Source organism: Fundulus heteroclitus, chromosome 8, assembly GCF_011125445.2.
Source record: "Fundulus heteroclitus isolate FHET01 chromosome 8, MU-UCD_Fhet_4.1, whole genome shotgun sequence".
Classification (NCBI taxonomy): Eukaryota; Metazoa; Chordata; class Actinopteri; order Cyprinodontiformes; family Fundulidae; genus Fundulus; species Fundulus heteroclitus.
Window position 1 is genome coordinate 186914 of NC_046368.1, and position 12139 is coordinate 199052.

The 12139-nt window shown below is 42.5% G+C and overlaps 1 protein-coding gene across 1 annotated transcript in view; it reads right to left on the reverse strand.

The window, feature by feature from the left end:
- The window catches only part of LOC105932101 (papilin), a 35200-nt gene that overhangs the window by 13432 nt on the left and 9629 nt on the right, over positions 1 to 12139 (reverse strand). Inside the window, exons 9-10 of the mRNA XM_036139789.1 lie at positions 2899 to 3066; positions 2597 to 2770 (exon numbers count right to left, since the gene is read on the reverse strand). Coding sequence (XP_035995682.1) covers positions 2597 to 2770; positions 2899 to 3066 — 342 coding nt within the window. The remainder of the gene's footprint in view (positions 1 to 2596; positions 2771 to 2898; positions 3067 to 12139) is intronic.

Sequence of the window (12139 nt, forward strand, 5' to 3'; positions counted from 1 at the left end):
AAAATATAGTATTAGGTGCAGCAGTGATTTAAAAGTAAAACAATTGAAATGTAAACAATGCAGGAGAAAGTCAATGTGTACAGGTGAGTATTTTTAAAAACCATTTGATTGTGCAAAGGGCATTTGTGCAAGAATGTATTTAAAAACTAAGAGTTCGGCAGCATTTGTAATGCTAGATGGAGATGCAATGATGTAAAATGTGCAAATATGCGAATTGTTGTGCAGAGTTTATGGGTTAGAGTTCAGCAGTTCAACAGCAGTTCAACAGTCTGATGGCAGCAGGGAAAAAGCTGTTGCAGAACCTGGTGGACCTGCAGCGGATGCTGCGGAACCTCTTCCCAGAGGGCTGCAGGGAGAACAGTCCATGGTGAGGGTGTGAGGGGTCCCCGATGATGTTACGGGCTCGGGACACACAGCGCTGAGATTAAATGTCTTTTATGGAGGGAAGAGGAGCCCCGATGATCCCTTCTGCTGTGTTCACCACTCTCCTCACGTTCTTCCAGTCGGAGGCACTGCAGCCTCCACAGAGAGACAGCCGGTCAGAATGCTCTCTATGGTGCTTCTGTAGAAGGTCGTGAGGATGGGCGGGGGCAGGTGGGCTCTCCTCATCCTCCTCAGGAAGTACAAGCGCTTCTGTGCCCTCTTCACCAGTGACGTGGTGTTCACAGACCAGGTGAGGTTGTCTGTGATGTGCACCCCCAGGAACTTGGTGCTGCTGACCACCTCCACAGCTGAGATGTTGATGAGCAGTGGAGCGTGGTGAGCCTGGTTCTTCCTGAAGTCGACGATGATCTCTTTCGTCTTCTCCACGTTCAGGATCAGGCTGTTTTCTCTGCACCAGCCCACCAGCTGCTCCTCCTCCTCTCTGTAGTCCTGGTCGTTGTCGTCTCTGATCCGACCCACCACCGTTGTGTCGTCATCAAACTTCACGATGTGATTGGTGATGAATCTGGGGACGCAGGAAAAAAACTCCCAGAGGCTGAAAAAATGTTGAGACTGGGCATAGAGTCACTTTCCAGTGGGACATTAACCCTGAGTGGGAGTGGGAGTGGTGGGCTTGAGTTTAGGCAGCCAGGTGTTTGCATTTTGGAGAGGCTGCAAAGGTTGTTAGTTTGAAACTCAGTCTGGCTCTCTGAGCACAGATTGCTCCCTGTGCATCACTCAGTGTGGCAGCACGCTGCTCCCTAAGGCAGTGGTTCCCAACCCTGGTCCTCAAGTAGCCCTACCCTGCATGTTTTAGAGGTGTCTCTGTTCAGCATACCTGCAGAACTGCAGAACCTCCTTCTTCTGCAGCCATCAAGTGCTGCAGAAGCCTCTTAATCACCTGAAACATGCAGGAGAAGGGTTCTTGAGGACCACTGCCCTAATAGATGGGTTAAACGCAGAGACAAATTTCTCCTCTGTTGGACTATAAAGGGAAATATTTAACTAAACACGATCCAGTCAGAGACCAGATCCAAATCTTTTTGAGAATTAGTAAACAGCACTTTAAAAACTGATTTTAACAGATGCGCTATGAGCCTTTTAAAACTCAAGATGCTAAACTATAACCTCACCCTGCTATAAACTTCTCTCTGACCTGTTTGATGTGTTCCTGGGTCTTCATGATTGTTGACTTCAATAATAAAGCTCTGAGGCCTTCAGAGAACAGCTGCATGTAAACTTAGAATAAGTTACTCTTGTGGTCTCCATTTACCATTTAGGAGACGTGGTTGTAAGACAACAAAATGGTAAACACACTATATGTGATAAAAACACTTTTGCAACGCCCTGTATCTCTGTATATACAGATCTATAGAATGACTTAGAATTAGTGTTTCAGTGTAATGAGGCTCGTTTGTCGGATTTAAACCACCTTTTGAAAATTACAACCTTTAAAGCAGGTAGTAAACATACTCATCATTAGGCCCTGATTTATGTACTAAAAATGTTTTTGGATTGGTTGGATGCAATATTCTAATCGTAAATGTTTTGTCCTCATTAGCTGTAAGCAGAAAATCCTCGTAATTAACAGGAAGAAAGCCTTGCAAGCTTTAAATAATTTTTTTTTTTTTGCTTTCGCTCTACTTATACTTGTTTATAAATGATTATACTTATACTTGACTTATATACTCATCTATTGACTTATAAATGATTGTTTACTATAAAGTCAAACCTTCTATCTTTCAATGCAATACATGGACAAACAGAACCAAAAAAATAATAACAAACCAACAAAGTGCTGACTTTTTTTTATTGAGGGCTTGTCATGATTTGATACCAGTTTTGCTTTTGCTGAGATGTGTTTTTATTGTGCGCCTCGTTCAAGTCTGATTCATGATTCCTCTCTGTGGAACGAGATCTGGAGAGCAGCAGCACTTCCTCGCTTTGCTCAGCTTGACACCAGCAGGTCATCTGGCCAACAGAGAAATACAGTAAATGTTCTGAGCAAGGCTTTTACTTTATGACACAGGCCGTGCAGTTCGATTGGGTTTTAGTCGTGGTGTACATGAATACAAATTCTACCAAACAGCCCGGAGATCAATATTTTCAGCCTTTCTCTGTGAAAAACACTTTTCGGCATTGGTACTTTGTCAGATTTCCCGGACTGCCTCACCGTCTTTCATCACTCCGCAGTACTCCTCACACTCTGACTTGGTGTAGAACTTGTTAGCGTTGGACTGACAGAAGCCCGGTTTGTAGGCCATGCACAGTCCAGTGGAGGAGTCGAAGGCCCAAATGACTGGTTGGCCCGTGCAGGGCTGAGCCGCCATAGGCAGACGGCACACAGCTGGAGAATCAAATAAGAATAACCCTCGCTGAAATTTCATCACAGTACTTATTCACAAATCAGTTTCTGCACACAGCAACCTTCTTATTGGTCCAACACCAGCGTTACGTTCGGTGCAATCTCCTCACCCTCTGTGCGACATCTTTGCAGACACTCTCTCTCGGTTTTGAAGTTATTCTGATTGCCTAAACAGCCGCCGTACTGGAACAGCTCGCAGCGCATTGAGGAAGAGTTGTAGAAGTAGCGGTTGTGTATCCCGAAACAGGGTCCTGTGTCTGGAGTGGCATTGCACGCCTCTGTGAAGACAGACAGATGCACAGAGTGAGTGACAGGGAACTACAGGTCCTGCAGTGTCTCAAGGTATAAACTGATGTTTTGTATGCAGCTCATCTCTTACTGGCTCCACTGAACAGGGTCGTATCGTCACCAGAGCCCTCTAACTCCACGGGGGCCAAAGAAGGTGCAGCATTTCTCCTCACCCACTGCAGCATGGAGAGACAAAACTCAATCAGCTTTATCAAATCCGTCTCAGTCCTATTCACAACATTAAGCTCAAATTGTACGTATAAACCCAACTTCTTTAGGTTTTTATGTTAAAATGTCGAATTTGTTTCAACAGTGGCCATTATAACTATTTTACTTACAACATTTGGAAGCAAAAATCAAGTTTTGATACAGAGAAATTCTTGTTGAGAGCTCAGAGAAAGGCAAACACAAATCTTTTTCAAGAAAACATGTAAGGTAATGTGAAGACCTCTCCACTCACATCTTTCCTGAACCCAGTGACCAAAATGTTGCAGTACATGCCAGCTTTAAAAACCTGACAATATTTATCTTTTTAAACGTAATGTTAACAGCAATGATGAAATGAAGTGTTGGTATAAATGTTCTGTTAGGATACAGGTATTTGTGAGTAGCAGATATTTACACAAACCCCATAAAAATACGTACTCCTTGCTCTCACTGACACTAAATTAAACTGTTTCCTGTTTTAGGTGAATTCAGATTACTAGAACTTTTAATTTGTTAAAAGCCAAAATAATTAACTTTTATTTATTTATTTTTTTTTCAATTCAAAGGCATATACATCAGGTGTTTATGCATTTAAACTGTTTGGGAGAACCCCAGAAGATGCTGCCATGGCTTTGTGAGCTTCTGGTAGATTAGTTGACAACATTTTAGATTAGTGGACGTACACCTGTGGGTGTATTTCAAGGCAACATCTCAAGCACACTACATCCTTGTGTGACATCATGGGAAAAACAACAACAACGGAAATCAGCCAACATATCAGGAAGGGCTTTGTGGACTTCCACATTCTTTGATCCAGATGCCCGAAAGTATGCCTGTTCCTCTGTCCAACCAATTATATGCTAGTATGGGAATGTCCAGCTGTAATGCTCTTCAGCTAGGAGCATTAATGAGCCAAAGGTGAGCATTCCTTGGTGTGAGATGTGTGTCTCAACCACAGAAGTGCAAAATACCTTGAAGAGTTTCATAATGTACAGTGTAAGGAGTTCGGTACCAACATGGGCTGAAAGGCCACTCAGTGGGAGGAAGTCATTACTCCAAAAGCATCGTAAAACACAAGGTCACAGTTTACAGATGCCCTCAGAGACAAAGACCTTGATCTTTTTAGGAGACGTGGCCTGTAGTTCAGTAAAACTGGTCAGAATGATCAATATTACATTTGGAGGAGAAAAACGGGGAAGCCTCAAAGCCTGAGAGCAACATCCTGACTGTAAAGTACGACGGTGGCAGCAACATGTGCTGTAGGACGGATGAGTACGCTTCACAAAAATAGATGATATCATTAAGGAGGAACCTTGTGTGGAAATATTGAAGCGCCGTCTCAAGATGGAATTTAAAGCTCTGGCACAAATGAGTCTTCTAAATAGACAATAATGCAAGTCAAGCAGACAGTCACACTATTTACAAAGTGTCTCCAGGTCAATGTTTCAGACGGACCGTCTCAAAGCCCTGATTTCAGTCCCAGAGACGATATGTGCACAGAACAGAAAAGGTGTGTGAGAACAAGGCGGCCCTCCAGCAAACTTATGGAGGAGAGAGAAAACGCTTGACCCAAGTCATACCAGACCTACAAAAGGAAATGATTGTCTGCTTCAATGTCAGTGAGAACAAAATAGATAGCTTGTCTCTTTTAATACAGTGGATGATAGATCTGGTTTCAACCATAATGCTCAAACCTGAGGCTCAGGCTGAATTGTCGGCGCCGCCACCTGCTCTCCAGGAACACAGTCACCTGCACACAGAGAGATGGAGACCTTTCTCTCATATGATGAATGTGTTGATTTATAGACAAGACGGTTGTTAAAACAGTCTATGTTGGGCTATGTCAAGTATACTGATGCATAAAGAAAGATTCTTTCTATTTTTGAGTTAGAAACTGCAGAGAAGGGTGATCTGACATCTGGCTGCATGTAAATGTGTTTATCTACCTTTGTCCTTTCTAATGAAAATGAACTCTTCGCCTATTCCTTGTTGTTGGACCAGCGTTTTGAAGTCATCGAGGATGGTTGGTCTCACAGTCCTTGTTCGACCTACAGAGAACAGATGACAAACAAACCGCACTGTAAATGGCAATGTCTTGGCATTAGGGGGTGCCATTCTTCAACATTTCACAAGGTTGGAACACAGAGAAAAGGATCAGTGATCATTCCTCTTTATACAATCTCTAGATATTCCTGGTTTCCCTCTTATGATCTTTAATCTTCATCTCGGCCCATAGGTTTTCTGAAGGATTTACTTCTGGGGACAGAAATGGCAATGAATGAGGATTGATTTTGTCTCTGGTGAAGGATCTTTGTCAGTTTGGCCATAGTTTTGGATCTTTATTCTGCTGAAAGAGTTTCCTTTTCAGTTTCCTGGTATTTTAAATGGTTTATGATGATGCACAGTCTAACGAGAGCCTTCAGAAGAGAAGGCATCACAGTTTCTTCAACATGCAAGACGGGCTGATAATCATCTGCCGTTGTACATGAGACACATTTTGAGGTTTGTTGATGAAAGCAAATGTCTTTTTATCTTTGTTCAACAAAATTTACAAAAGTCAACTTTTATTTTTTAAGATTTCTTCAGTTTTTTCTATGTGTTAAACACTTACTTTGGGATTATACAATTTTTCTATTGTATTGTTTTTCTTTCATATTCCGTTTCCTCGTTTTTGTTAGATATTAAATCGGGTTCTACCGTTGTTAGGTTTGTGCCTCTGCGGCCACCGTACCCCCATGTTTTGGAGGGGACTGTTTTTTCTGTATTCTGCAGTTCAGTTTTAGGAAATGTACCGCAACCACATTCCAGCCTGCCTTCTCGTGTTTACCCATTTCAACCCAGCACTGCCACTTTAATTGGCCTGCGACGCACCCCCTATGGGGTTGGCGCGGTTGTCTCACACATCATGCCGGACGGCACAGACAAACCCCATCACTTTCGCCTCTAAGACCCTAAATAAACCTGAATGTAGCTATCCACAGATCGAGCGGGAGGCCCTGAGCATCGTGTTTGGAATTAGGAAATTCCATCAGTACCTTTTTGGAAGGAGATTTACACTTCTAACTGACCACAAACCGATGACAGCCTTGGTGGGACCACACGCGGGCATTACACCGTTGGCCGCAAGCAGAATGCAGAGATGGGCCCTGCTGCTCTCAGGCCATGACTACGACATTAAGTACCGCCAATCTGAATTACATGGTAATGCGGATGCCTCTCCTGCCTACCGCTCCCCGTAGTGAGGCCAATGACCCGACAAAGTGACATCTTCTACTTTCAGCACGTGAGCGACACCCCTGTCACCGCTAAACAAGTGCAACATGCCACACGGAACGATCGGCGGTAATGGATGCCATCGTGAAAGGCAGGAGAATCTCAAGCACACCTGACAACAAACCATACTTGGTCAGGCAACAAGAACTTTCTGCACAGTCTGGGTGTCTGCTGTGGGGCAGAAGGGTCATCATACCCCCTTCTCTGCGGAGCCCCATGTTAAAACAACTCCACGTCGGGCACTGTGGCATAGAGTGCATGAAGGAGATGGTTCACAGCTATTTCTGGTGGCCGGGGCTAGAGAAGCACATTGAGGACTATGCGGGCCGTTGCACTACCTGCCAGACTGTGCGAAACACACCTAAACCAGCGGCAGTCCACCCATGGGAACGGCCCGCGTAGCCGTGGCAGCGTATACACATTGACTTTGCGGAACCAATCGAGGACAGGATATTGTTGGTGGTGGTGGACACGCACAGCAAAGGGCCCGACGTGGCCATCATGAAGTCTACAACCACCAGGAAAACCATTGAGCGTCTGGAGGAAATGTTCAGCCAGTATGGAATACCGGAACAGCTGGTGAGCGACAACGGGCCCCAGTTTGTCGCCGAGGAGATTGAGGCCTTCCTCAAGATGAATGGAATTCAACACATTAAGTCAGCACCCTACCACCCGTCCACCAATCGACTGGCCAAGAGACTTGTACAAACCTTAAAGCACAGTCTAAAGGGTTCAGTGTCCCAAGGTTCCCTTCATCAGCGACTGTACAGTTTCCTGCTGACTTACTGAAACATGCCACACAGCACCACTAAAGCATCGCCCGCTGAGCTCCTTCTGAAAAGAGCGCTGTGCACCCAACTGGATTGCATACGGCTGCCGTCAAGGAGCCAAACTGTCCATAGCAGTCAGCAAGAGCAGAGCCGACGTAGGTAAGGCACACCACGGTCTTTTCATATAGGAGACCCGGTCCTAGCTTGCAATTACCTAAGGGGTCCCAGGTGGGTGCCAGCAGAGATAGTGGCTATTACCGAGCCAGCTGACATACCAAGTACGCACCAACAATGACGCAGTGTGCCGTTGTCATATGGATCAACTGCTGGCCAGCAAGGGCCGTGCCCCGGAGCCGATGGGCTCTCCTCCACTAGATATCTCCAGCCGGGCAGACGCGGTGGAGGACCTGGCCGCCCCCGACACCCTGCCAGCCACACTTCAAGAGGACAACGTTACAGACCAGGTTCCCCAGCCCCTATCGGCAACGGAATCAGCGCCACCGCCGTCTCAGGTGACCCACCATCCTCGCCGATACCCCATGCGCGAGCGACGACCTCCTGACCGCCTGGACTTGTAGCTGAATCCTTACATCCTTTTTTTGGTTGAAAACGTAGAAGTTGGGTCATACCTTAATTTGGGGTACGTTATCTTATTCTGGGGGTTAGTCTTACTGATTATGGGGGAAGGAAATGTTAGATATTAAATCGGGTTCTACCGTTGTTATGTTTGTGCCTCTGCGGCCACCGTACCCCCATGTTACGGAAGGGACTGTTTTTCCTGTATTCTGCAGTTCAGTTTTAGTAAATGTATCGCAACCACATTCCAGCCTGTCTTCTTGTTATTGATATAAATCAAGGTAAATACATGACAGTTTTGACTTGCTTTGCTTTCTGCTCTAATTTCACATCTTTTCCTCGTTTACCTTTCTGCATCTGTGCTGTTTCTGTCACAATCTGAAAAAATATTTAGTTATCTTGTCTGATTCATCACTTGTTGCCTTCCTGTCAGCTGGCAAATTAAATTGCTGCCTTGCACACTTTTAGTTCTGTTTCCATTAATATCTTAAGGTCTTCCTCAGCTGCACGGTGGAGCCGTTCTTGGCATTTTTCTAGTTCAAATCCAAGCCCAGGGTCTCTTTGCATGGACCATGTTCTCCCTAGTGTTGCATGGCCTCTTACCGGGAACACTGTCATCTTCCCAAGGTCCAGAAACATCACTAAAAGGTATTTGGTTTCTCCAAATATCCTTTCCCTGCTCCTAACCATTCTGCATTCAGATCTTATTTATAAATACGCATGTGACCTACGGCTCAGTTACTAGTTACCAAATACAACTTTTCCTTGACACAGTGTTAAGAAATATACCAGAGCATGTCAAACGTGTGTATATTTGGTTGAAAGTATTAATAATTACCAGCGTTTGTAATGGGAACACTTACTGTACAGCTTGAGTGAGATGCTCTTGTCACCCGTCGAGTTCTGCTTGCTCTTGATCATAATGGCGTACTCGTTGTAGTTGGTGTGAACCACATAAGCGTCCACATCGGCCCCCCACTCTGTAGGTGGGGGGGAAAAAAACGCCCAACAAGAGTTACTTCTCTCTGGTACTCTTTATAGCGCAGTCATCACATTAAACAGATGGATAGAGAGTAATAAAATGAGAGGACATACTTGCAACATGATAGAAAAATCGTCCAGGTGTGGAGGTCAACTCATAATGTCCGGTCCTCTCTTTGCACGTTCCCTCTCTTAACACAGCACAGTTTAATCCAAATCATCAGACTTGATAATTTATTCACTGAACACATCATCTACAACCCGGCCAGAATAATACAGTTTATTACATTTTAAATATTTGCTAATACTAGTGTCTGAAGACGAAGACACAAGTGGGTGCACATTGCAGTTTATGAAATTTGCTTACGTTTTGATTTTTCTGAGGTTTTATTACGTTGCCTGGGATTGCATTAATAAGATTTGAAATTAGTTGTTTTTTTAAGGACTAATTTCTTCGCCCCATTTTTTAAAAATAAAATAGTGATTCTGATCCTAAAAGAGGACTGAAATGATGGTATAACATTTTTTTTTTAGCATTTTTGTTTTAACCTCCATAGTAAATCACTTGCAAATTTACATTTGAAAGACTCCAAGATGCCCCGTTTTGAAGTGGACAAACCATAGTTTGAGCCTAATTACAGTGTCTTGCAAAGAGATAAAACCCATAGAACTTACTTGAAGTAATTTTTAAGACTAACGTCTTAATCATAAACTTCAGTTAATTATGTTAGGATATTATGCTCAACATAAAATTATGTATTATCCGTGGAGTGGAAGCAAAAATGACACTTGGTTTACAACGGTTTTAGCAAATCTAGCTAAGCTTGGTGAGCCTTTTTGTATTCATACCACTTAATCTGATACTCCTTGTTGAAATCTAGTTCACAGACTGCCTTAAGAAGCCACCTGTGTACTATATGGAGTGCTTTATGTAGTAGAAAACAATGCATATCACACAATTGCCACTGTGAAACATGGTGGCAGCAGCATCTTGGTGTGGGGAGGCTCTTCCTCTGCACGGGCAGGAAACCTGGTCAGAGTTGATGAAGCTAACTACAGGAAGATCCGTTAAGAAAAAATGTTACACTACACAAAAAGGAAACAAACAATAAGTACAACTTTCTTGAAATTTGTGTGTTTTTCCTTGATTTGAGCAGGTAAATAAGACTATTGTTCTGAGTATTTTTACCTCAAAAATAAGATAATTAGATATTCTGTACTTGAAATAAGATGATGGAGATTAATTGTTTCTATTTTAGGGGTAAGAATAGTCATTCCACTGGCAACTAATCTTATTTATCTGCTCAGATCAAGGAAAAATACAATAATTTTAAGAAAATCTGTCTTACTTTTAGGTTCCTTTTTGCAGTATGAAGGCTGCAAAGACTTGGGACTGGGGTGGATGTTTATCATCCAGCAGGAAAGTGACCCCAAACTTACAACCAGGGCTACAATGAAATGGTTTAAATTCATTAACATATATCATATGTTTTAAAATGGCCTAGTAAAGTTCTAAGACCTAAATCCACTTCAACATATTACCCCAAAAGACTTGTTGCTGTAATTGCAGTGTGAGGTGTTCTACAGAATATTAACCATGAACACAAATATATGGCACACTTTTCAGATTTTTATTCGTGAAACATTTTCTGCACTTCACTATTTTGTGTTGGTTCCCAAATAAACACATTGAAGTCTGATAACCTGTAAAAAAACTCAAGGTTAATGGAAACAATTGCAAGGTTTTTGTGTATAAGATGTTCAATCGAGGTCTATTGTTGTAGGACAAAGCAGTGACACTAATCTGCTGTCACCTCCATCACAAATATAGTTTGTTTTTCACCAGCAACATCATGGCATATTTGGAGAGACTGAGGCAAAGACAGGCCTGTTGTCAAAATCCTCATCTATTGTTGCTAATCTAAATCCAAGATTCTCAAATTTAAAAAGTTTAGACCGTTAAGACTATGTTTACCTTAATACAGGTTTTATTTTTTGCAATTTGTTAATTTACTCGAAATAGAGAAATATGTTTTTTCCTATTTTTGTTTTTAGAAATTTCCATTTCATTCTTAAGACATTCTTAATATTTAAAAAATTAACAAATACAAGTATGATTGATAAAACAGATAATATTTTAAGGTACCTTCTTTCTTATAATGAGACATATGAGAGTATTATTTTTTTTTTCCAACCTGAGTACTGTTCGGGTCATGTTGAGCTTTTCTTCCGTTGTGCCTTTCTGCAGCACTAGTTTTCCAATAGCCAGGTCTTCCCGGTTGCCTTGCATGTTGGGAGACGTACTCGCTTTTGCAACATCGTACCATGTTCCCAAAAACTGTAATGAAAAGTTAACAGATAAATACTACCTCTACTACTACTACTATTACTACTACTACTACTACTAAAAATAATAATAATAATCATAATAATATTAAAATTTTACTAACAGAAATTCAACATACAGTTAAGATTTTGTGGAATATTTCTGAAACGCAAACAAAACTGTTTCGATCGTTCAGGTTCTTTGCCTTTTATCTTTTGTATGTGTTGTGTCTTTACTGTGAAAAAAAAACATTATTGTTTTCTACTTAAGTGTGATGGATAAATGAAGAAAAAATGCATTCTTAAATATTAGCAAGAACATAAAACAAAACAAAGAAAAACAAGAACAAATAATCCAAGATCAATATCCGCTTCCTTGCTTTTTATTTTACTTTTACTTAACAGTATTAGATTACAGACAAACCAAAGAGGTTCTCCTCTCACCTTGCTCAGATCAAAGTTCTCCTGTGTGGGGTAAAGAGGATCTGGGAGAACTGGGAGCCCCTGGAGGGTCCGTGTCCATCCCAACACCAGCAAAGAAACCAGAACCACAGATTTGTGCATCTCGTCAGAACTTTGCGTCCACTTATCTCAAACCTTGTCCTTTAGGTGTGTGACACAGCGACACCCCCTCTCTACTGCAGAAAAAGGGACCGCACATTAAACTGTAAAGGACTAATCACTCCCACAGCCGAGCTTCCAAAAACAAACAAGCAACGGAGCAAAGTTCTATTTATCTGTTTTTGCCTGTTTTTGATAAGAGCACTATTAGTTGATTATTAGGCCAGCACTCCCACTCCTGGGGGAGTGCTGGCCTAGTGGTTAGAGCAGCGTGCTTGCACTCAGAGAAGGTTGCAAGTACCCGGTTTGATCCCCAGTGCCTGCATTCTAGGTACCTGAGCAAGACCCTTAACCCAAGAACGCTTCCCGG